At 47.4% G+C, this 26,274-nt stretch overlaps 1 protein-coding gene across 2 annotated transcripts in view; it reads left to right on the top strand.

The window, feature by feature from the left end:
* Cryl1 (crystallin lambda 1) overlaps positions 1-13,931 on the top strand; it is a 106,104-nt gene extending 92,173 nt beyond the window's left edge. For both annotated transcript variants that reach the window (XM_051160617.1, XM_051160616.1), the window contains 3 exons: positions 8,228-8,333; positions 12,911-13,017; positions 13,351-13,931. In XM_051160617.1, the coding sequence (XP_051016574.1) occupies positions 8,228-8,333; positions 12,911-13,017; positions 13,351-13,464 (327 nt within the window). In that variant the 3' untranslated portion in view covers positions 13,465-13,931. The remainder of the gene's footprint in view (positions 1-8,227; positions 8,334-12,910; positions 13,018-13,350) is intronic.
* Positions 13,932-26,274: the final 12,343 nt, after the last annotated feature.

The following is a 26,274-nucleotide window of genomic DNA, read 5'->3' as shown; positions in this document are numbered from 1 at the left end:
AGAAAAAGTGACAAATCAGAGAAAGACTTGACAGAATAGGATACGCCCAACTCTCAGAAGAACAGGGAGGGAAGGGAAGCTACTTAAGGGAGCAACACAGAGAGAACAAGGGAGACACGTGGCAGTTTTCCTGGGAGAGTTTTACAGAGAGGTTGAATGAGAGAACAAGCCAGACACAGGTGAAGACAACGAGCCAGAGAATGAGAAGGAGCCAGAAGACTAGAAAAGCTGGCTGGAGTTAGTTTGAGGTCAAGCAGAGAAATTCAGGAGCCAAGAGAGAGAAGTCAGATCGTATGAGGCGGCTGGGAGAGGAGTTTGAGCCAAAACAGCTGAGTTGAACCAGCCAGCCCAGAGCTCAGAAAGAACAAGGAAGGGTGAGCTTATTAAGCAGTGTCAGAGGCTGAAAACATTCAAGGGCTAGGCCAGATGGTATGGAGGCTAGAAGCTTCTAGGACCAGGCCTAGGTTAGCAGAAGAAGCAGTGAGCCTCCCAGACAACAATTGAAACAGGAGAATAAAAGTTCCTTTTACACCCCATTTCACTTGTACTTGCTCCCTGGTCACATTGCTCATAGGTGTGATACCAGCCACACTCCACCCTTTGATTTCCCGAGCAGAGATGCAAATTGTGATCAGGTTTCTTGTCAGGAGAGAACTTATGTGAGTAGAAGCAGGTACCTGGAAGAGGAAGAGCCTGGGGATGTACATCCAGCTCAGGGGAGGGCTGTAGAGCACAGTTGTGTCCAGATACCCTGCCCGCAGCAAGGAGAAGTGGGGCTACCTGCCTGCCAGCAGCATATGGAAGTGAGCACTCCTAGCTGCTGGCAGGATGCAGGAGGAGGGGGGACCCAGCTGCCTAGAAAGTCAAGTGGTTAGTGTGCGTCCAAGTCACTGGAGAGTCAGTTTTCTTTCCTTTTCTTTAAAAAAAAAAAAGATTTGTTTATTTTTTTATTTATTACATATACAATGTTCTGCCTGCACACCAGACGAAGGCAGCAGGTCTCATTATAGATGTGGTTGCTGGGAATTGAACTCAGGACCTCTGGAAGAGCAGACAGTGCTTTTAACCACTGAGCCATCTCTCCAGCCTGAGAGTCAGTTTTCTTAAGACCAGCCACACAACCATGTGGGATTTATCCCAGGAATGTAAGAATGGTTCAACCCATGCATATATGTAAGTGTAGTGCATCGCACCAACTAAGAGCAAAACCCATGTGATCCTCTGGGTAGGTGTGGAAAAACATTTGGCAAAATTCAGCATCCTTCTGTGATGGAACAACAGCACCAACAACCCCTGAACTCTATGTGTTAGGTAAGAAACCAGTGTGCCTTGGGTTGATATGGTGGCACTCCCCTTTAATCCCAGCACCTGAGAGGCAGAGGCAGGCAGATCTTTGTGAATGCAAGGCTAGCCAGGGCTATGAAGTAAGCCCCCAGCTCAAAGAAAGGAAAAAAGAAAAGAAAGCAAGATAAAGTGTACCTCAACACAACAAAGGTCATGTGTAACAACCCCACAGCAAGTGTTATAATTAAGAGGTCATACATCAACTCAAAGTCAAAAACTTTCCCTCTAAGATCAAAGAGAAACAGGGCTGCCCACTTCACTGCTCCTGTTGGAAATCACCCTAGGGTTCCTTGCCAGATAAACTAGGCAAAAGAAGAAATAAAATGCATCTAGATTGGAAATAGATTAAATCACCTCCGCCCTTCAGACTCTGTAATCCCAGTTCACTGTCTTCCTTGAAAACGTGGTCATCTGCACAGTGTAATAAGAAAAGGTGCTTGGGAAATTACAATTTTTTTTTGTTTAGTTTAGTTTTGATTTTTGGTTTGTTCCTATTTTTAAACTTTAAAGAAATTTCAAGGGGGAAAATACCTCTAGCTTTGCCCTGTCCAAGGCAGATTTCTTTTTTCCCTCGCCAGTCCCTGCAGCATTCATTGAAGCTTAATGGCTTCATCATTTCTTTTGATTGACTTCTGACTGTTCGGATATTTCTCCCGAGTTAGCTTCTGTTTCTGTCACCTCACTCAGTGTCCCCTTTACATCTGTTCCTTCATCCTTGCGGGGGGGGGGTGGGGGGTGGGTGGAGAGCAGACGGCTTTTCATGGATAATCTGAGGTATGGGCTCTTCAGGCTAGGCAATGGTATTTCCACCACTTATGAGATGTGACCCAAATGCCCCTGAGAATAAGATGTGCTTCTCCTGCTACCCATGGGCTACCTGCCCTCAGCAGGCTCGCCAGTGAGGGCCACCTGCTGCTGCTCATCTTCCTTCCCCAGGGCTCTAGCTCCTTAGCGTCGTCTCTTGTCTAGCTTTTGAGAGCATGCGTGTTTTCTAGGCATGATTCAGTGCCCTGTTGCATGAGCTAAGCGTGGGCTTCGGTAGCCTCTTCCACAGTTAGCACAGTCTGCCCATGTCATCGTGCAGGAATGTCTGTGTCCTGCTTCCAGGGAAGCTTGTAAGTGTTGGCGAGAGGCCACGCTGCTCTCAGACCCATGAGTAACTATGAGGCAGCTCACAGGCGGCTTTTCTTTTCTCCTTATTAAGATTTACTCTTGCCTGGCATTTCCCTGGAAAGTGGCACGGGTGGGGTGGGAGTGTTTGGGCCACGTCTTTTTTTGCTCTTGCTCCTGGGGCTGGAGTTGCGGGTTGCTGTGAGCCACCTGATGCTGGGAAGCGAACTCAGGTCCTCTGCAAGGGCAATATGTACTCTTGACAACTGCACTCTCTTTCTAGCATCCCTGCCTCCCTGACCACATCTGTGATGCACGGAAGAGCAGTTTTACGTGGAGAAGAAAGCACAAAACAGAATATATATATATAAGACTATACCCATGGGAGGGGACTAATCCACGGTCCCACTCCATCCCTTGTGAAAATTGCATTGTAATAGTCCTCAGTTTGCATGACCAGTGTACTAGCCAGTACACCATGGGGCCCAAACAGTTCTCAATTTAAGCCTCCAGACCTGGAACTCCCTGTCTTGGCACCATCTACCAGGGCTCCAGGGACGAGTGTCTCCGAGGGGGACAGCCCTGAACCTGGCTCATGTAGGCGTCACTTCTGTACCTGTTGGTTGTCTTATCAACCTACCTGGTATCACCTCAGGAGACGGAGACGTTGCTGTAGCTCAAGGCTCGTCCATATAAGTAACCACTGAAGTGGCCCCTTGACCTATAGCCTCTTCCAGGTGGCCAAGATATGGCAAAACAAGTCCACCTTCCTTCCTGTCTCCTTTAGGTGATGGAAGATGGCGGAGGCTCATGTCTTCTGCACACAGCGTAGTCTGGAGCTTATTCATGATACAACCTCTTCTTCTTCACCCTTCATCTTTCCATAGTTTCTCAATTAAGACACTGGTCTTGCACTCTGACAGTTTTGGGTGAAGGTTGGGGAGGGGGAAAAACTCATATAGAACCTTATCTGCATGCCTGGTAGCAAGGCTGCATCCCTGGAGGTGACCATGGTGGCCAAGTAAGGACTATTTGCTCAGAGATACTTGACAGCTCAGGACCAAGCAGGGGAAATCAACACATCAAAAAATGGAAGAACAAAACAGATTTTTTTTTTTTACACTAGATAAGGGAAGGTAGCAAGGATTAAAATGAGAAAAGTGAAGGGAAAATGGGGGCCAGCAACCACATAAAAAAACATTATAAGAATGGATGATCAAAGAGAAGGGAAGATAAATGTGTGTTGCTGGTGACCTGTGGTGACAACAGGCACAGGGTTCAGTCATCAAATAGTGTGCACCACACCAGGCCTCACCTGCCTTCCCTCCCTCTGCCAGAACCCCAATCACCTCAGTAGGCATCGCCTTACTCACTGTTGGTCCCTGGATGCATGTGTCTTCTTTCTCTCCCTCCTCACAGATAAGCAGGCCAGACAGTGTGGAGGTGCTCCTGGAGGGACTTTGGGTGTCAGCAGACCTGAACTACCAGGGGGTTATTCTCTGTAACCTGGATAGGCCAACATCTAACTAGTTGAGAAGTCTAAAGAGCTAGATTGAGGCCTCCCAAGAGTCACCAGCCCACAGTCACACAAGCCACTTCCTTGAAATAAATATTCCATATATGTGTGTGTAAACAGTGACCTGTCTGTGCCTGTGAGTTTTTCACCCATGGATTCAAGGGACTACAGGTTGAAAATATTATTACAAAATGAACAAAGAGTTGCATCCATTGTTTTCTAAACAAGATGCCATGACAAATATTAAATTACTTATTTGTTTATTGAGTACATGTGTGTGTGTTGGGGGTTGCTTTCATGAATACATATAGAAGTCATATATCAGCTTGCAGGGATTGGTTCTCTCCTTCTACCATGTGGGGAGCAAGGCTTGAGCTCAAATTATCAGGTTTGGCTGCAAGCATCTTTACCCACTGAGCCATCTCACTGGACCAAATTATTGCATAGCATTTATTCTGTGTTAGGTGTTGTAAGTCACCAAGAGGTGAGAGTTGAGTTAAAGGCTAAGGGAAGATGCACATAGGCTTTAAGACAGTTCCACAACCATTTTTCTTGAGGGACTTGCGTATCCATAGTCTATGGTAAGGGGAGATGGAATATTCTATAATAAGATTTCCATGGACTCTGAGGATATGTGTGTGTGTGTGTGTGTGTGTGTGTGTGTGTGTGTGTGCGCCCGCATCTCCACTAATAGAATCCCAAAACATTTAATTTTTCTCAAAATGTATATCAGAGTAACTGAACACTTCATTCACTGCCTTGTGTTTTCTTACTTCTTGTTTCTCCTGGTCACCAGGCTGATGCGTCAGTGTAGACTGTGGTAAGTCCCAAATCGTAAAGAGAAGCCAGACTGGAGCTTTCCAGTGAAAGGGGATTCCTTACCATTGTGTCTGGGCCCTCCTCACCCTGGCATTTCTCAGAACATGGTACAAAAGCCGGACTGAGCAAACAGCGATGGCAGTGTTCATTGCTCTGTATGAGTTCTTAGGGCTCTTCTAACCTCCTGGGATGCTCCTTTGTATGTGTGTCTTGAGAAATTTGCCACAGAATGGAGGAAGTGCTGGTAGCTATTCTGATAACTATTAAACTGGCCTGGCATCGGGTTCCATGCTCCAAACCAGTGTGCTGAGCTCCGCCAAGGTTGCAGGGTCATTGGTTAGCTTGGCGTTTCAGCGTCAGCACTTGTTTCTACCTCTTCTGCCTCTGAGGACATTTGTTACACACACCATCATACATGTTATTATACAGTTGGGGTGGGAATGAGCTCAGGAGCATGAGGACCCACACATCCTTGAGTGTGAGACTGCAGCTCAGCGTCCGGAGCAGCTTGCAGGAGACTGTTGCGCATTTGCCTCAGTGATGTGAAGTTTCAGTCGGCAAGGAGCAGAGTGGAGTGGAAATACCCACGGCGATTTTCTTCCTCTAGATCACTTTCTAAGGGTGAAAACGTGCGCTTGAGAAATCCCCTTGAAAATTCCCACACAGGGCAGAAAGAAATGCAGAAGTGAAGATAACATAACACTCTTCCCTTTTCTGTCTGTCTTATGGGGGAAGGACTGAGGAGAATAGATTGCTCTTCTCCAGACGACATCAGAAAGAAAGGCAAGCTGATGGGAAATTGGTAGGACGCTAGCCTGGCACATGTGAGGCCAGCCAGGTCCCTTCCATCCCCAGCAGAAGAGGAAAACAAAAACAACAACAATGAAAGTTAACTACTTTGGGTAGCTGATTGCTTGAGTGTGTTGAAATTCTTTTAACGTCAGCTCTAAAATTACTAAACCTGACTGAAGGAGAAAGAACCAGATAGCATTGCAAGTGTACGGTGGTTTCAATATTTCTATCTTGTTCCGGTTTGGAGGCTAAAGTGAAAAAACTTAAGGCATTTGGAATGCCAACCTGAAACTCTAGGTTGAAGGAGGGTCTTTAGGCTGCCTGGCTACCTCTCACTGCATTCCAGGGCCTGCAGAGTTCGGAATCGCCCCCCACCCCACCCTTCAGGCAGGCGAGGAGAGCAAGAGCTCACCAGGTAGGAAGAAACATCTGGGAAGGACAATTTCACATTGGATGGTTTTCTAGATGGTTCTGGACATTACCGGGGGTGGGGGTGGGGATTCCATGGATTCTTTCTTCCTCAGGTATCCTCCCTTCTTGCAGCTCTGTTTTTGGGGGAGCGAAAGGAACAGCATTTGTCAGCATCTGGGTGAACTGAATAGATTAATTTGTTCTTCTGGGCAGTCCAAATAAACACTGGGCAGGGTGGTTAGTAGTAACAAGGGACCCAGTGACTCCACAGTGCCCTACCCAATCAGCAGTGTTTTTACTCATCATGGCACCCTGTGTTTGGAAGGCAATGAGTGATGAAAACCGCCTGACCCCAGTGCTGGTGCCTGAGGTAATGAGTGCGATGCAATGCTCTGGGGATTGGCATAGCATTGCCTGACAAAGCAGAAGATGGAGCATGGATCTGGCAGTTGTTCTCAGACATAGGCTGGGGCTGAATTCTAGAATATTCCCTGTTGCCTTGTGTGTAAGAGCTGTACACTAGAATCAAGAAGAATAAACAAACTGCAGAAGCATATAGAATGGGTGCATCTGTAGGAAGGCCCTGTGTGTATCTTCAAAACCTGACATCGGGGAAACAGAATTAAGCCACATGAGAACGAAAACTATGCATCTGCTTGATTAGAAATGTGCAGAAAGAGAAGACTTTCAGTGAGGGACATAAAGAGAGGGCTGGTGTCAAAAGCCAGGACATGGTTATTGCTGAAGGTGGACGTCTGTGTTTAGGAAGACAGTGAGCTGAGCCAGTGCCTCCCATATGTGCAATATTCGTGTCTCATGTCCTGCAGCGGGATGGAAAGTGGTCCTCTAAAGTTGAGATGCCCAGTCAGACATGCCTTATGTCTTTCCAGGGTGGTGGGCTCGGCCCTCATCTTGGTTCTGCAGCTCTAGCCTCTTCCAGAAGCTGCCTCAAGTGAAATGGGGTGATCCAAGCACACACAGACCCAACACTCCCCACATCTTTTATTTGTTGGGGTATAGTGGCGGTGGCAGATCCACTTTGCCAACTGCTCTAGGTTCTTGTGACCTGTGGAGTCTGGGAAGTGGAACCTACCAGCTCACCAGGCCAGCAGGGGGCGCTTCAGACTGTGAGGCCCAAATCCCAGGGGCATCTGAAGGACAAAGTGTGGAACCCTGAAGACTACGATGACCTTTCAGAGTCTTCCTTCAGCCAGGCAAAGCTTGTCTCTTAAGAAGGATGTCAGACGACCATTTCAGGGAAAGATCTAAAAAAACCCAGACTGAGGTGAACATGTCTGGTAGGATTGCTTGCCTGAGCTTGTCACTGGGAGCAAGGTGCACAGGGTGACAGTGCATACATGTATTTTTGTATAAGAACTGGGTCCTCCAGCTAAGAGCTAAGAGTGGGCCTCCAGCGCTGCTTACATGAGAGGTGCCAGGCCCCATAGGGCCTTCTCTGAAAGAAACTGCCCAGGAAAGAGTCCCTGAGTGGTAGGTTCCAAAAGAATGCTGCCAGTCTAGCCAGCGGGGAGACTTGGGGAAATGTTTCTCTTTCCTCATATCTGCCTTCCCAAGAGTCGAGATGCCCACGGTACAGAGGTCCTTACAGAGAGCTAACTTGGCATGAGTCGCCAGAAAGTACACACAAATTGGCTGGCTTTCTAAGCACAGCATCTAACAACTTTCCTCTTGCTTGGCAGTTCACCTTTGCAGAAACTTCTAGGGCCCCACCTCAGCAAACAAACTCATCCTAAACTGTGTTTCATCAAACAATGGCATTTCCTACAAACTCATTAAAAGCTGAAACAAGGCCTGACTTGCAGGCAGGTGAGGCCTTAGAGCCACTTTCCGTTCTTTGGGGTGTTGAAACACACTCCTACCCTTTGATCAAATATCCAGAAAGTCCCCGTGGCCTTTTCCTTGGGTCACCTTTATCCCTGTTGTCTCCAGAGCTCCAGGTGATATGTGGGGATGGTGAAGAGGAGAAAGGGGTACAGGTAGATTGCAGGTCTCAGTATTTGTGCCATAACAGGCTTTTTTTCAGGACCCATACACATAAGATAGCTTGGTTGTATAAAATTCCATTAAGATATCGCAGTTCATTGGTAAGTGTTTTTGTGTGTTGGGGGCAGGGGGAGGGGTGATTACTACCTACAAGAAGTTAGGCCAAGCAATGTTAACAAAATTGCCTTTCCAAAGAACTCACCTGTGTGTTGCTACCTTCTCCCCATGCAGGAAGGAGTAGTTTCTCCTAATGACTTGGACCTGGTCATGTCAGATGGGCTGGGCATGCGGTACGCATTCATCGGACCCTTGGAGACTATGCACCTCAATGCTGAAGGTAAGCCTGGCACAGAGATGGGCTCTGTGATGTTTACTTTCTGTGAGCTTGTGCCATCTCCCTTTAAACAGAGTAGTAATGGCAGTCCCCCTAGTAACTCGGCCAGGGGTAAGGCGCAGAGCACTGTGAGCCAAATGTTCGTGCACATGGGCTCCAAGAAGCTCAGGGAGCCGGGTCCTGAAGAGTCCTCGGTGGAGTCAAAAGGGAAGAAAGGGAAGTGCTATGATGGGGACCTTGCTGTGTATCTTGTTGCTTGATGGAAGAGAGGCTGTAGCTTCTACAGGGTGTTGAGATTAATTACAGAGGCAAGAAGCAAGACAAAGACACGGGGCAGCAGTGCCAAGCAGACCCCAGACATGCTTCTGGAGGCATCATCTGCCTACACAGGAGTGCCTATGGGTACTTCCACAGAGCGGTGGCATGGCCTTCCTGAAGTCACAAGGCCTCACAGGAGAGACCTGGCAGGGTGCGGGCAGGCCAGCCAACTATCTGGAAGCTGACTTCAGAGGGCTCCAGGAAGTCATTATGACCTGGTAATTCTAAAGAAAGGATAAGAGAAGCAGATTTTTAAATGACCCAAAGATGACCAAGTAACTGATGAAACCCATACCAAATTAAAACACACCAATACAGCAATGCACCGAAACCCGGAAGATGCTGCCTACACATTAGCTATCTCTTGACATTAAAGTGATAGTAACTTTTTTTCTTTTCTTTTCTTTCTTTCTTTCTTTTTTTTTTTTTTTTTGTCCCACTACATAGCCCTGGCTAGCCACAAACCCATGACCCTCCTGCTGAATTCTGGAAGCCATGGGCGTGAGCCAGATGTGACACACCAGGAAATGGTGTTTATGTTTTCTGCTTTTCCATTTTTCCTTTTTGTTTTGCCGGGGATCAAGCCTAGAGCTTTCTGCATGCTAGGCAAGCACCCCTCCGCTGAGCCTCAAGTAACTTTGATTATCTTCTTACAGCTCTGCTGCCGGAAAATCATATAATTGTATACAGTATCTTAACAGAGCCCTCATTAAGTAGTAAAAGAGACATAGAAAGAAAAAAAAGGAACATTATCTGGAGTGTCAAGACTGTATTTCATGAGAGATAATGAGAAGCGAGATTTCCTGGGGGTGGGTGTCGGGGGGAAGGCCAGAGGGGAGTAAATATGTTCCTGTCCTTTTGTTTTGTTTTGTTTTATTTGGAGACAGCTCTGGTGATACTTGTTATGTAGCCCAAGCTGGTCTCAAACATCAAATCATCCTCCTGCCTCAGCTTTCTCAATGTTGGGATTACATGAGTGCATCACCACACCCTGCTATGTGCCTGTTTTTTGAGTGGGTGGAGCCAAAACAAAAGACTGGAAATGGCAGGCAGACAGGTTTGTATGTGAGTGATGAGACAGAAAGAACTTTCTAGTAACTGCTGTTGGTGACCCGGGAGGGGAGAGCTCATGCCCTGGGTTAGCTAAAGGGCCATTAGTAGATGTCAAGGGGAAATTCCTGTCACGTGGTAGATCGGAGCTGCCGGCCTCTCAGAGTCTGGCTTTTGTCCTGTGATCCCCCTATGTCCTGTGATGCCTCGTTACTAGCTCAGTCAGTCTCCACCAAAGTAGTTAACAAACTACTTTTTACAGTCAACGTTCAAGGTGGATTTCCCAGACTCAGCCTTACATACCGCAGGTGAATATATGGTTTAAGGAGTGGACCCATTACACACACCCTGCAATATCGGTCCAAAAACTGAGTCTTCTTCAAAGGCAAGCCTTGCTAAGAGCAGCCAAGGAGGAAAGGAATCTCCCAATGGCTGCTGGGCTTCGTGTAGAAGGGAAACCATTGAGCAGGAGAGGAAGATACCAAGAGGGCGCCTTCGTACAAGTGAGCTAAGAGTTTCAAAGTATCATTGAAACGGTCTTGGATCGTTTCAGATGTCTTTTCAGCCAGACCTTCTGAGTGGGGAACATAGCCAAGCATTTGAAGTGGACGTAGCCCCTGCCTGATAACCGCCTTATTTCTCTTTCTTGAGAGAACTGAGATAGTTGAAGGTATTGTGAGAAATCGATAGCTAAGGAACTGAGCACGGCTTTGAACCCCAAACAAATAGAAACAGAAGCCGGTGACACCAGGCATTCCAGGATCAGTGGGGTCGCAGACAGGAAGGAGGCCACAACAATTTTTCAAACACAACCAATATGATAAGAAAGCTTAATTGGCTTACTATGATAATAGGGGGTGGGATGCAGTTTTCAGCTTTTGAGCATTCCAGAGCCTGGAGCTAGAAAGCTAGAAGGTCTGACTGGGACCCAGGGCCTCCCATTCTTCTGCAAGGTTGGACCTGGGAGGAAGTTTCTTGGTCTTGCTGACATGGCTTTTATAAAGCCAGCCATCTCAGGCTGCCAGGAGTTTTTAGTCTTAAAAGCTACCATTTTTTTCCAAGGCAAGAGCAGATACTTTAGGATTATTTAGTTATTTTTTAAAGCTTAAAGATAATTTTGTTTGGGTTGGAGAGAAAACACGAGGCCAGGCCAGGAGGAGGGGAGATACTGAAGAGAACAGTGTTGCCTTTTGTTTGTTTGTTGTCGTTTGTTTTTTTTTTCTGAGACAGGGTTTCTCTGTATAGCCTTGGCTGTCCTGGGCTCACTTTGTAAATCAAGCTGGCCTTGAACTCACAGTGACCCACCTGCCTCTGCCTCCCAAGTACTGGGATTAAAGGCATGCGCTACCCCCACCATCACCACCCAGCAACTACTTTTAAAAGCACCCTCGGTGACATACATTCTCTAAGAACAGAGGTTCTGGCCAGCAAGACAGTCAGCTAGTCCCCACCTGGCTTTCCCAGGTTAGCTGCACAACTAAGCTTCCATCAGCCACATGGTTTGGTGCACCTCTGTGTTCTCACCTGCTCAGTGGCGATGACAACCATTTCCAGCTGAGGCAGGGTAGGGGTATGTGCAAAGAAGCCTTCAAAAACAATTTCTCAAGCTGGGTGTGGAGGGCATTTGGGAAATAGAAATTCCCAGCATTTGGGAAATAGAAATAGGAGGGACCATGTTTCAAAGCTATCCTTGGCTGTAAGGTGAGTTTGAAGCCAATCTGAATTATGTAAGACCCAGTCCCAACACACACACACACACACACACACACACACACACACACACACACACACACACACACACACACAATATTGGTTTCTTTTCCAGTGCAGATGAATCAAAACTAGACCTCAGAGACATAGTTAGTCTTTCTTTTTGAAGAATGTCTAGCACTTGCTTTTGTTTTAGATCAATCAAACACAGCCTTCGCAGGGTAGATGAGAGCAAGCTTTGGGGTCTGTGCAAATTCTGCAGTTTTGTGTTCACTGACCTATTGCTGAGGCTTTGTGGCTCTGGAAGACTGGACAAGGGCCCGGGGTCCAGCCAGATCAGTGCTAGGGCTCAAGTCCAGCACCACAAAATGGGGGAAAAAAAAAAAAAAAAAGAAAGAAAGAAAGAAAAGAAAGAAAAGAAAAGAAAAAGAAATGTGCCAAGGGCATCACAGGCAGGACTTACAGACACTTTGGCCTCTGGGCTCCTAGGCCTGGCTCCTAGCTCATCTTATCTCTATCCTTTGCAGCCCCAAGGCTCAGCATGTAGGGGATGAAGGGGTGCCCTGGGACAGGTGGCTACACCCTGGAAAGGTGCCCAGGCTAGACTAGGCTTGTGCTTTCCTTCAGAGCTTACCTGGGTTTCCTGTCAGTGTTGACTGCAGCTCACACAGCCCTACCATTGCTTGTACTGACTGTGAACCCCTCCTCATCTACCAGAACCCTGAGGTGGGGAAGTTTAATCGGCCTGGCTGGGCTGGGGCGGCCTGTGCACAGGGCTGCAGGCTGGCCTGGCTCCAGCCCTCCTTAAGAAAATGTCAGCAAGGGCTAAATACAACTCCAGTGCAGCTCTAACCAGCTCCCGTAAATACCTGATAAAGTATAACCTGACCTCAAGGCTTTAAGAGAGTGATAAGGAGTGGGCGGGGGTGGGGGGTGGGACTTGAATTTTGACATCTGAGGATTATAAATAATGAATGGAAGACATTCATGATGATTCATGCCTGTCGTGCCAGCACTTGGGAGGCTGAGGCAAGAGGATTACCATGAGTTTAAAGCTATGGTGAGCAACAAAGTGAAACTCTGTCTCAAAAAAGGAGGGTGAGGGACCCCTGAGATGCACTGACTGAGGACCCCTGAGGTGCACTGACTGAGGACCCCTGAGATGCACTGACTGAGGACCCCTGAGGTGCACTGACTGAGGACCCCTGAGATGCACTGACTGAGGACCCCTGAGAGGCACTGACCGAGGACCCCTGAGAGATGCACTGGTGCAGGACACGTGACAGGCCCAAGGGTGCTAGTGTTCTTTAGGGTTTTAGTTTCCAGAAAGCTATAATAGTGACTCATGGTGGGGGCAGGGGTGTCCTGCTTGCTTGAGCCAGAGGTCACCTCCTGCCTCTGTAGACCCTCTTCCCAGGGCAGAACCTTCGGCACAGGCCTCGGTTTGGAGTTAACAGAATGTTCATGCTGACGTGTGGGTTCCGGTTTCCATGCCATTTCAGGTATGGTAAGCTACTGTGACAGATACAGTGAAGGAATGAAGCGTGTCCTCAAGACGTTTGGACCTGTTCCAGAGTTCTCAGGGGCCACAGTGGAGAAAGTTAACCAGGTATATGGACTGCCCAGGAGCATGCAAGCTGTCACACTTGCCATTGTGCCACTACCTCTGGGTGGGGCGTTGCCAGTAGCTACAGTCTTGACTCTTGATTCTGAAGGCAGGTTTTTCCTGACTGCCCATGGTTGCACCCTGGTCTCTAGGATACCTTAAGGGCAAAGTGATGGTGACCAGTGCTCATTTTGACTTGTCTTGGGGCTCTCGGGAGAGCTGGGGATTACGCTAACTGTGGGGTTTGGAAGTGGTATACACAGGAGAGACAGTAACACTCCTGGCAGAATATTTCCTGTACATGTGTTCTCTGGTTTTCTTCCCCCGTCCTCCCAGGACATGTGCACGAAGGTTCCTGATGATCCAGAGCACTTAGCTGCCAGAAGGCAGTGGAGAGATGACTGTCTCATGAGACTCGCCAAACTGAAGCAGCAGGCGCAGCCCCAGTAAATTTCTCGTGATGCCACCACCACTCCTTCCTGGAAGGCTCTGTGTGGGGGAGACGAGAAGCTCTTGGTCCAATCCCTGTGCAGCATCGAGAAGCCCAGGAAACTGGCCTGAAGACCAGGTCTGCTTCTCTGCGTGTTTCACCATGGGCAGCTGTAGACGCCAAGAAGTGTCTTTTGGTCACTCCTGCCTAACCCAGCACCAGGGTACCAAAGCACTGCTGGGGTCCAGAGGCCTGGGTTTCCTTCCACCTGAGCAAACAGGTGGGAGCTTTTCACCTTTTCTTTCCAGTGTGATTGTACATGCGTTTCCAGGCGATGACTGCAGTTTCCCGGTATTTTAATCTACTTCAAATGTATTTTTGTAATCATTTTCTAATCTCCCTCTGAGCGTCCTGTGACCCTGCGTTATGAAGCAATCACCTTCAGTTTGCTAGCACTTATTCTGAATAAAAGCCTTGATTCTACAAGGACCGTCTGTTTCTACATACATACACACACTGAATGAATGAACTGCGAATGAATGAATAGTCCTCTAGTTTGGGCCAGTGCTTTCCCAAACTACTTCAGTGGTACTCTGTGATTCTCTGGTCAGACATGTTTAAGAAGCACTGTAGGCTGCCCAGTCCCGTGAGGATTCCATGTCTGTGATAAATGAGATGATGCAGAATTTAGCAGAGGAGACACCTGCTTTAACTGTCATTTCTAGAACCTCCTTCAACATGAAGTTTGTTTCTGCCACAAGTTTCCAGAACACTCTGAGAACCCCAGTGCATGTGACTCTCCACGGCAACTCTGGTTACTGGACGCCATCACAGGGCTCCCCAATAGTTCCGGCAAGGCACTGGCCTTGCAGTTTTGGGTGGTGAGGATCTCAGTGTCATGTGATCCTGCCTTTCCTCAGCATGGAGGCTGTGGTATGGAAAGCAGTGACCCCCATTAGGAACCTCCACGTGGAAGGGGTCACGTTTGTTAGCTTGTGAGCCTCAATCAGCACACCCCTGTGTCCTCAGCACATACCAAATGGCTGAGGATCTGGGGTTACCATGAAACAAAAAAGTAACCATGAAGCAGACTCAGTGCCTCAAGGGCTCATGCACATGATGGAACGTTGGTAACACTGAGAGGCCCTGCAAGGGAGGCTTCGAGGACATGGCTGTGAGCCTCCATGAATAACAGCCAGCACCTCCCAGCAGAGGAAGACCATGGGGTCAGAACAGGCTACGCTTAGACTGGCTCAGCTCACTGTGGCCAGGTCAGAGCTCCACAGAGAGGCCCCAACCAGCCTGATCACGAAGCGCCCCTGGATCATGGTAATGGTTAGACCTCTCTCTCCTCAGCACTGGATTGGGCCAGGCTCTTATGAATTCACTCTGACAACAGAGAGGACCAGACTGGATGCAAGCTTGCTATAAGGCTGGCATGCGATGCACCGGGGATGCTTGCAAGTAGGAGCTGTCTGCCATGGCTGCAAATGTGCTAGACATGCCTTGTTCAAGGTCAGAAAGTGAGAGGCAGGGCAGGAGAGCTGAATGTCCTGTGTTGGAGATGTCACAGGGAAGATGATGTGACCAAGACGGAAAGGAAGTGTGGAATCTTGAAAGGCCTTGTCCTCTTTGCCTCAGATAATCTTTCAGCTCTGATGACTCAGTCTCTCACCCTACCTGATCTCATTGCTTCATCCAGAAAAAGGGGGGCCCTTGCACCTCCCTGCAGCTGAGGCTCCAACACCCTCCCCTCAAGGCACTTCCCGGTGCTCTTGCAGAGTCATAGCTTTGTTCTAAGAGCCACCTTAGTCCTGAAAGCCACACAGTCCCCAGGCCATGCTTGAGCACCATATGACCTAGGCATGAGGCACAGGTAGGTCCCACTTGTAATATGTCTGGCTCTTGGCATTAACGAGCCATGAGGGACCAGGAAGGGCTAGCTATGTGCACTGCTGGGTCCAAGGCTGCATGAGTGAGGCCCGAGGAGTGCTCACTCATTCTGGCCAGCATTTCTGTAGGGGGTCAGAAGGTGGTACCACTTGGAAACATTGGGTTTTATCGTATGTCTAAATTATAGTTTTCTACTTTCGTTGTCATATCTTCCTGGATGAAAGCCAGGCATATTTAGAAATATCCACAGGTTCAGAATCTAAGGAGTTTGGCCAAATGGGGATCAAAAATATTTGAAAAGAATTCCAGAAAGTTCCAAAAGACAAACATGTACAAACTTCCCCCCCCCCCCCCCCGCATCATTGTCAAAGCTACAGAACATGACAACCATTTCCATAGCATTTACATTGCACTAGCTCTTATGAACCATATAGGCTTGACTTACTGTATGCAGACAGAAGTGTGTGGGTTCTTTGCAAATATGGGGCCACTTTAGGTAGGGAACCTGAACATCTGTGGATTTTGGTACTCACAGGGATCCATAGGACAGTAGCAGATTGGCCTCATGGCCATATATGTAGCTGTCACAACACATGATGAGGAATTGATAGGGAAGCAGACGCTGACCCTCACCTGAGAATAACAATTAGACAGTTCAAACTTGAGAACAGATAGAGGGGAGCATAGACCCAAGTTGAGGAAGATGGTTCTGGAAGCAGCTAGAAAGAGTCAGGATGTGGTCAAACGTGGAGCTTCAGGGGAGACTGTATGAGCCCAGCCTCACACAAACCTTAGGAAACACATGTGTTAGGGGGATGTCACACTGGGAGGGCGTCCTGCTTCCAGCTTGGTAGCCGGTGGGCTGCTGTGAAGAACCCGGCTGCTCTGATGGGTCAGGAGATGCATCATTCCTCATATCCATATCCCGGAAGGACCGGCCACCTGGGCTGTTGGGAGAGGACCACGCTTTGCACATCATTTCCTGTCTGCCCAGCCTCCTCCAACTGGCTTTTCATCTCACAACTTTTGACATTTGTGAAGAGGCTCAGTCTAGGTTTATCTGATGTTTTCTCACGAGTAGACTGGCATCTGATTTGAGATGAGACAAAGTGTCCCTCTTGTCACATCATGACTGGGGTCTGTGATACCTAAGTCAGACTGCTGGGCCTTCATAGATGGATTTCTCTATTCCAAATTACTACTATTAAAAAAAAACAATAGGGAGTTAATCAGAAGGACCTGCCCAATCAGATATCATCCTGACTAGTTTCTGAATCATTTTCTTGGGGTTGCAAAGCCATAAATCTCCACCAGCACAGAGGGTGCGCCCAGTGCTTTTCCCGGAGCACCCAGTGTCTGTGTGTGCTGACCATGCACAATGGCCCTGTTTGACATGCCAGCACTGGAGTGCTTACAATTTCTGCTCAGCTTTTAACAGAGGATCAAGATTACTCTAACCATTTTTGAGACAGGGTCTATGTAGTCTAAATTGACTCCGAATTCTTGATCCTCCTGCCTCAGCCTACAGGAACTGGGCTCATAGGTATATCACCATGCCTAGCCTCGCAGAACCCAAGAGCCCGAGACAGGAGCATCACTGAGCTGAGAGAACAATTCTGTCCCCCGAATAAGTGTCAGCGACCTTGAAGACCCCACCTGTAGACTCGGGCTCAAAGGTCTGACGCAGGCAGCATACTGTATGTGGGAGTAGCCCTCCTGTGCCTTGGCCACCTTCACCACTACGCTGGCTTTTGGGATGGCCTTGCCTTGTACCCTGTGTTTAACGTTGACCGCATTATCTTGTCATACACAGTGACAGAGCTAGCTAGTGGCTTTGCACCTAGCCGAGGTGTGGCCTTGACTCTAGTTGACCTTGTCAGAGTGTGGGCCCTTACAGGGAACCATGTGAAAGACCAAGACTGTCACATTAGCTGTCACAACATGTTAGAAATTTATTAACTTTCAGTGGATTCACTTAAAAGCTATCGAACATCTGTTGTATGTCAAGACCTACTTCAAATGTTGAAGATAGAGTGTAGGCTCAATTTTGTTAACAAATATATTTTATTACAAACTTATTAACCGAGTGTACATCCCTTATAACCCGACTAACCGAAACAATAGGAAAAGAGGACTAAAGAATACAATAACAAACCGTAAGGATATCAGTTCTGAGGAATGATTCTCCTGGCATAATCAGCAGGATTTTTTTCTGCTGGGACCTGGAGCAACCAGAACCCAGAACCTCAGCAGGAGCTGGAGCCCCGAAGCCTTCCCTTGAGCGGTTTCTCCCTACGAGCGTCTCAAAGTGAAGTGATGAACAGCCAAAACTATCCCAAGTCTCCAAAGCCCCGCCTCTAGTTTCTGGCTCACTTACATATCTCCTCCCAGAGTCTGTTCACAGCTCTTTTTAGCAGACAACAATCAAGCTGCTGCATGAGGTGGTTTGCCTTCTAATTGATTAACATCACCTGTTCTCTCACAAGATCGTTCCCCATCCCACACTTGGGATTATAACAAAAACAGGTTTATCTCTCCCTCAATAGAGCAATAAATAAAACAAGCAAAAAAAGAAAGGCAGGAAGGAAGAAGAAAAGAAAGAAAGAAAAGCTGTGCCCATATAGGCCTTACATTGTGGTAAACAATATAAACATAAACAGACAAATGGGCCAGTGAGGCAGACGATATGTCTAAAGATTGATTGTGAGGATAAAGACACAGCAAGGGGCCTGTGGAACGGCTCAGCAGGTGGAGGCGATTGCTGCCAAGGCAGACACCCTGAGTTTCATCTCAAGGACCCATAGGGCAGGAGGAGGGAACTGATTGCCACAGACTGGTCTCTGAGCTCCACAGGCACACTGTGTTCTGTGGTGTGAACACACACACACAAAAGCAAAAAGAGTAAATGAAAGGGCGGTGGAGGAAGAGTTGTACATGTAGAACAAGTGCATTTTGGGTGGTGGCTCCTCCCAGCCACCCTCTGCCAAGCAGTTGTGGGTAGAGGGATAAAGCTAGGGCCACAGGGGTATGGAAGTGGCCTCAGCAGCATGCAGCCCCTCATCGATGGGTTTATATGCTGTGTGGTGTGAGTGAGCTGCCCCACCCTGCTAACGACACTGGAGGAGATGCTCCCTGTCGGGTGATTCCCCACACAGTCAGGGTGATTCTGGAGAGAGCTGTGGGTCCTTCTCATCTCTCACTGGCAGGAGAGGGGGTGAAGCTCCAAGTCAGGACATCACACTGTCCCTGTCACTGTCACTTTTCAGGGCCAACACCACAAGATAAGTAAACAAGAAGAGGAAAGGAACTGTGGTGTCGGGGCTGAAACTGCTATGCATGCTAGGTCAGTGTGCCACCACCAAGCCACACCCCCCCAGCCCCAAGAAACCTGTCGTTTGTGACTTTCACCTGTCTTGGGTCTGAGTGGGACAGACCACAGGCTAGAAGGTTTAGTCAGCCATTGTTTCTCACGATTCTTCTGGCTGAGTCAGATTTTGAGGTAAAAGTTAACTCGGGTCTGCTAATGCCACACCTCAGCTTTAAAGGCAGCACTTAAAGCTGTCCAGAGAGAAGGCTGTATGTAGATAGGACTCTCAGTGTCACAGGGACGTCAGCCACTCTCTTCCCAAATCCCTCCTGCCCCAAAGCCAATGGATGTAGAAGAGAAGGGAGCCAGGAGCTGTGGAAGGCCAGGCCCTTCGTGAAAAGGGGGGTGGGGTGGGGTGGGAGTAGGGGTGGGGATGGGGTGGGGTGGGGGCAGGGCGGGGTAGGGTGGGGTGGGGGTGGGAGTGGGGTGGGGTGGGGAGCTCATCTGTATCCAGTAGAGACAAGCCACCTCTTCTCCTTTTGGCTTTTGACTTTCTGCGTTCTTTAGTTGTTCAGGTGCGAATGTCACCTCACCACCTTCTCTCTGCCACTCTCCAAGCCATCTGACGGAGGATTCACTTTCCTGACTAGAATTCTGCCTTGTCTACCCTTGGCACGAGGGTGGCCGGTACATGGTGTTCAGTCAGCCAAGCTGAGGCTTCCACCTAACCAGTGCTCAGGGCTGCCGTCATCATACCTACGCCAATAACATTAATATCTTAAGTTGTTGCAGGGTATTTGATCCCGTCAATGAACCCGGAGATTTGTGAACTGTAAAAATCTGTTTCTTGTTTGGTGTGGTTCAGCCCTAACACACACCTTTAACCCAACAACCCTCTGTTTATTGTAAACAGGTGATTGGGGTGTGTCTCAGCCCTAGCGCACACCTTTAATCCAAGAGCTTTCTGTACACAGGATTTAATAAAGTTAGCCCTAGGTCAAGAGGCAGAGCAAGAAACCAGCTGACAGGGATTAAAGATGGGACTTTTGAGTTGTATTTAAGATAGCGTGGAGAAGAAGAAATTGGTTGTTTGGCTTTCAGCTTTTGGCTTTCTCCTCCTGGGATGTCAGGTGAGCTAGCAAGCTTTTGGTCTTTGGGCTTTCGGCTTTTGACATTTTCCTTCCGGATGTGAGTGGTATAGGAAGGTCAGCTGGGTGCTTTCCCTGCCTCTGTGAGCTAGCAGGTTTTCACCCCAGCATCTGGCTCCTCAGTTTTCATTTGGGATTTTTTCATTCTTTATAATAACATTAAAATGATCCTTGTATTTATTTATTTATTGAAAAACTGCCTTTTAATTTTGTGTTCTCAGAGAAGTCATACAACATTAGGTATTTTTGCTGATTTCTTCCCCCCCCCCCCAACTGAATAATTCTTCCAAATAACTCCATTTCTCCTCTCTTACATCACTGAAGCTGGCTGGGAAATATACGTGAAATCTAAATATGTGCCTTATCCCTCAGACCTTTTGAGGAGATTCACAGGAAGATGCCTTTAGACAGAGAACATCTTCTCGAGGCTAAATGATATATGGGGTTAAAAAAGAGAAATACAGGCTCCCAGTGAGGTCTGAACCCTTTCTGGGAGACATCTGAGTGTGCGGAGGCTGCTCTGGTATGTGAGGTCAGGAGGGACACAAAGTCCTTTGCTATCCAACAGGCCCAAGCCATGTTTAAACTTCCAAAATGTTCTCTCTCTGTCTCTCTGTCTCTGTCTCTCCTCTCCCCCATCTCTGTACATATGTATGCTGTATGTGCTTATGTATATGTGTATGTGTCAGGTACACACGCATCTATTTGTACATGTGTATAGAGGCCAGGCATTGACATCACTCATCAGTGTGCGTGTATGTGTGTGTGTGCATGTGTATGCTGTGTGTGCTTATATATAAGTCTCCGGTACACGTGCATCTATTTGAACATGTGTGTAGAGGTCCGGGCATCAACATCACTTGTCTTCTTCATCTTTCTCCATCTTTTTTCTACAGACAGTGTCTACCACTGAACCCAGAGATCCATGATTTGGCTAAATTACCTGCCAGTGAGCCCCAAGGACCCTCCTGTGTCTGCCTCCCAGTGCTAGACTTGCAGGTGTGTGCCTCCTGCACACCTGGCTTTACATGGCTCTTGGGGGTGAATATCAGGTCCTCTAGCTTGCATGGCAAGAACTTTGCTGACTGAACAACATCCTCAGTCCCACCATCATTCCTTCTTTTTATTTTTTTATTTGTTTGCTTTGTGTTGGGGAATGAAACCAGGGCATGTGGATACTAAGGCAGTGCTCTACTAAAGAGCTATACTCCAGCCCTGGCCATTCTCAATTTATTAATAAGAATACACAGAGTAAAATGTGTCCTCCTTAAATATATGGTCACCCTGAGGTATGCTCAGTATAGGAGAAATGGGTAAGAAGCTGATTCCTTTAATTTACCTGCGTGAGTTAGTAGTAACTGGCATGAAGGTGACCATTGAGGCTTTAAAATTCATTAGTGGCTTTATAAGCTCAGGAATGTATGTTTTAATAGTCTGTAGCTGTGATTTAGGGAGGCCAGCATTGTCTGTCTTTGGCACTTGAGACCCTTGTCATTTTGGCTCCTGAGGGTTTTTTTTTTTTTTTTTTTTCTCTATTTTTTTTTTTTTTTTTGAGACAGGGTTTCTCTTTTAGTCCTGACTGTCCTAGACTCACTTTGTAGACCAGGCTGGCCTTGAACTCACAGCGATCCTGCCTGCCTCTGCCTCCTGAGTGCTAGGATTAAAGGCATGTGCCACCACCGCCTGGCTTGTTTTTGTTTTTTCAAGACAGGGTTTCTCTGTGTAGCCTTGGCTGTCCTGGACTCACTTTGTTGACCAGGCTGACCTCAAACTCATGGAGACTGCCTGCCTCTGCCTCCGAGTGCTGGGATTAGCCCTGCTTCCTGAGATTTTTCATGTAGCCTGGTTGTTGAGAGAACCTTTGTTTGATGGTATGTCAGAGCACACATCCCTATCCTTGCAGTCTTATTTTATATTTCCTATGCCTTTAAGAGAGACATATCTATCATCTATCATCTATCTGTCGTGTGTGTGTGTGTGTGTGTGTGTGTGTGTGTGTGTGTGTGTGTTTTCTGTTTTGGATCCACATTTCCAAGACAGTCATTACCAGGAGTGGCCAGAAGTTGAGACACTAGTCATCAGTTTGTTCAACAAGTGCTTGTTGAGAATCTACCTTGTTTAAATTCTAGGAACTGAGGTGATGCATCAGTCACCTGGGGGTGATGAGTACCTCAGTGAAGTATATATATTATATATATATATGTATACACACACACACACACATACACACACACACACACACACACACTATATATATATGAGTCTGTACTAGGATGTTTATCAGTTGGCAAAGACCACGCCCCCACAAGAGGTGGTTCCTCTTCTAATGGACAAACATCACCTGTTCTATCACAAGTCTGTTTCCAGTAGAAAAACACCACAAACCCTCACACAGGTCTGTTTCACGTCCCACACTTGGGATCAAAACAAAAATATGTTTGCATCCACTACACCCCTGCTGCTGGACAGAAGGAAGGCACCGTTCAAGTGGAGCATCCATCGGTTGGCAGAGAGACACCGCCAGGAGGAGATGACTCTGGAAGTTCAAACAAGGATTCAGACATATTGAAATGGGGAAGGCCTTCCCTGCACTCTGAGTTCTATCTGATGCCTGATTCAACAGATGAAACAAACAACACGCTGAGCTAATGTCCCTGTACTGTGTCACACGCAGCACTAGGAAGTCCTTTCCCAGGATTAGTCATGTCTGTCCCTGAAGTCAGAGTGTCACTATTGTAATGCCCATGAACCTTTTGGTCTTACACGGCATTCCTTAAGTAGCAATAGAATTTAAAGCTATTCTTCAAAGGGTAGGAAAGTACCTCAAATACAAATAGAGCCAGGCAGTGTGAAAAGAGGGGCCCAAAGACAGTAAAGGCTTATCAGTGTCACACATTCCCCTAAGTCAGCCCCAAATTCTGTCATCCAAAGGTAAGACAATGTTGCAAACAACGTACATGTGCTAATTAGATGCAACAGGCTGGGAGAAATGGTTTCATAGAAAATGTATTTCTGAAAATTCATTCTAGAAAACAAAAAAATTTAAAAACTTTGGTATGGTTCTTTATCTATTAAAAACAAAACAAGGAGTCATGGCCAGATGCTGTGGTGCACCCTGTAGCTCCAGAATTAGGGGGATGGAGGCAAGAAGATCAAGATTTAAGGCCAGACTGGGCTATACAAACCCTGTTTCAAAACACACACATACACAAAACAAATGCCACAACAAAGCTGGGCCCAAGAGGCATCTCTGGGGCCTTGTATTAACATTCCTGAAATGTTTAATTTTAATCTTGTGTTCCAATTCTGGAGTAAATTTGTAAAGGTTGGTAACACTCACCCCCAAATCCAATTATAAGCAAAAAATTAACATGAGAAACATGAGGAAACCCAAATTTCTGCCAATTCCAGCACAAAAATATCAGCAAGCTCCCCAGTGCTGTGTGAGCAGCGAAGCGCAGTGTCGTTAGGCCATCATCACGTCGTAGATGCACTGGTTATCAGGTACCCCAGTAAGAGAAAAGAAGGTAAACTGAAAGGACATAAAATACCATATTATTTATATATGGATTAAAGAGCTAGTTTAAAACATTGGGCTAAATCAAGCGTATAATTTTTTTCTAAAGAGGAAATTGTCGTTCACAACTGGTCTGAAGGCACGACCCGCCAGGCAGTGGGCTCCTCCTACTAGGGCCAATCCCTTGCACAGGCCTCGCCTTCCTGCTATTGTAAATACACTCTCACCTCAGAGACTCAGAGAAGAAATGTACAAAGCAAGGCTTAGGATGCTACCTTGAGGATATTCAACACATCTGGACAACACAGATTCTTCAGCCCCAGACTCCCCAAATAAGACTCCCCAAATAAGACTCTGTAGGGGCCCCTAGGCCCCCTAAATCAGACTCTGCAGGGGCAAGGCCGGGAATGCCAGCTCCTGCAGTTGCACCAGCCACCAAGAGCTCTCTGGAACTCTCTGGAGAGCAGGTTCTTCCTGTCCCCTGGGTGCCCATGTGATCTTAGACAACGGTGACTCAGGACGACCTCCGTTCTCTCCTTCCTTCTGGGGTCTCAAACCCAAGGCCTTGTGCATGCTGGGCAAGTGCCTCCACCCCTCCCGTACTGAGCCCTTTCTCAGACTGATTCAAGACTTGCCTTTTGAAGTCTCACACTGGGTTCTCAGTGTCACTTCTGTGCTGTCAATCAGATCTTCTCTGGTCCTTCTGGTATTAAGTAACACACCTCAGAGCCCTGCTGTGTGGCTTCTAGCGTGGGCCCCTTCCTTCTGGGAGGAGGAAACAGGGACGGTGGACTGAGGACTGTGAACAGTGTCCCCTTTTGGAACCGTCTTATATCAAGTTCAACTAGGAAAAGATGCTTTTGGCTGCAGCTTCATACTCCCGGGAAGCAGAGACCTAGCTTACTGTGGGACCTGGAGGACGGGGTCTTTACTTCTTACTGAGAAAATGATTTGAACAGAAAAGCTTACAGTGGATGTGTGTTGGTCTTTGAAAGCTGAACCAGCAACTCATGGGATGCTAGGAATTGAGACAACTTTTTTTCTATGGTGATGTGGGGCAGGGGGCGGGGGAAGGGGCGGGGGAGACACAAACCATCTGAACTCTGCAGGTGGCCAAGTGTCAGAGCCACTGTCATTATCATAGTTAAGATGACAACCCTTAGACACTAGACAGCTGAGTGACCTGCACCTTGCTGGGCACTCTGGGCAGGTTCTTATTAACCCTTTCAGGGCAGACAGGGCTGCGTTGAATTAACTTCCCCAATTCTTTGAATGTTCTGCATTTCTTCATAGGTCTGCGACTCCGTCCCCTCTTCTCTCTCTGAAGTAGTTGGATTAGTTGAACTGTGTTTTCTCCTTTACAATCCACTGATGGTGCACGTTGCTGACAGGTTGACCACAGGTAATATTTTGACAGTGCAGGAAAAACTTGGATATTCAAAACATGCAAAGAGGGTCTTAGATCATATCTCCAAACATTTTGTTAGTTAACTTTGATAAAGCTGGGTGGGGTGGGGCATGTCTTTAATCTCAGGCCCTAGCACTCAGTGGCAGGCACATCTCTGTGAGTTTGAGACCAGCCAGAGTAACATAGTAAGACCTTGTCTCAAACACACAAATAAACAAACAACAACAACAACAACAACAACAACAAAAAACCAACAACAAAACTTAGTTAGCTTTGGCCTACATGCAGCTTCCTTTCCTGCCTTCCCACAGTGGATATTACAGAAGGTGTGAGCCGTGGCTTGAACAAAAAGTATCCTTCTGTAAACTCATGTGTCTGGGGCATAGGTACCAGTTAAGTGACATTATCTGGAAAGTTCTGGAAACATTAGGAGGGACCTTGCTGGAGGAAATGGGTCACTAGGGGTTGGCCTTGGGAGTATCTTGTTCCAGGGTGCTTTTTAACTCTGTCTCTGGCACCATGAGGTGACAGCCCCTGCCACACACTCCAGTTACCATGATGTTTTACGCAAGCATATGGGCCAAACAGCCGTGGACTGAATTCTCTGAAACCGGAAGCAAGAATTTGAAACAAAACAAAACAAAACTCCTTCTTTTAAATTGTTTGTTAGCTATTTTGGTCACAGCAACAATACAACTAGCATAGGACATTACTTACTTTTCTGTTGTCTGATAAACCAGTGTGACCAAGGGCCGGAAGCCATGATGACAAAGGGAAAATATGGTGGCGAGAGAGAACAGCTGAGTCCTCACATCCTGAATCACAAGGAGGAGGCAGAGGGAGCTAATGGAGAATGACCCAGTTTTTAAAACCTGAAAGCCAATGACCTGGTTAATAAGCTCCAAGGATTCCAACTGCCTACTTAGAGATACAAACTGCAGTGCCTGCCATTCACCCAGGACCCCAAGATATGAGCAGCTAGCACCTTGCTAAGTAAGCCAATGCCCTAGCCCTGGTATGTATGTATGTATGTATGTATGTATGTATGTATGTATGTATGTATGTATGTATGTGTGTGTGTATCCAGACTAGTCTAGAACTTGCTAGGAAGCTAGGGGTGACTTTGAACTTCTGATCTTCCTACCTCTCCACCTCCCAATTGCTAAGATTACATGTGTGCACTCCCATGTCCCACCTCCACTCAATGTTTAAAACTTTCTTTTCTCTTTGTGCTTCAAGAAGTGAAGTGATCTCCCCCTGCCCATGTAAGCCAAGTTGTCCTCACACTTGCCGTCCTGCCCCAGCCCCCAGCGTTGGCATCACAAGGCCTGCACGTTGCTCCTGACACGCTTTAAGGTTCACAGTACTCTCGCTGCTGCACAGTCCCAGCTCAGCCTAGCCAATGGCTCCTTAGCCCCAGAAGCATATTTTCAGGTCTGTAACAGTGCTCCCACATTTCTCCGTCCTCCCATCCCTTCTTACATGCCCTCCACCGTATCTGATGGTTGGTTTCAGCCGCTTCTCCAATGACTTCAGTCTCTGGCGTATGTATCCGCA

This window comes from Acomys russatus, chromosome 18, assembly GCF_903995435.1.
Source record: "Acomys russatus chromosome 18, mAcoRus1.1, whole genome shotgun sequence".
Lineage (NCBI taxonomy): Eukaryota > Metazoa > Chordata > Mammalia > Rodentia > Muridae > Acomys > Acomys russatus.
The sequence above is the reverse complement of the archived record's forward strand: the minus strand, read 5'-3'. Positions and strand labels throughout refer to the sequence as shown.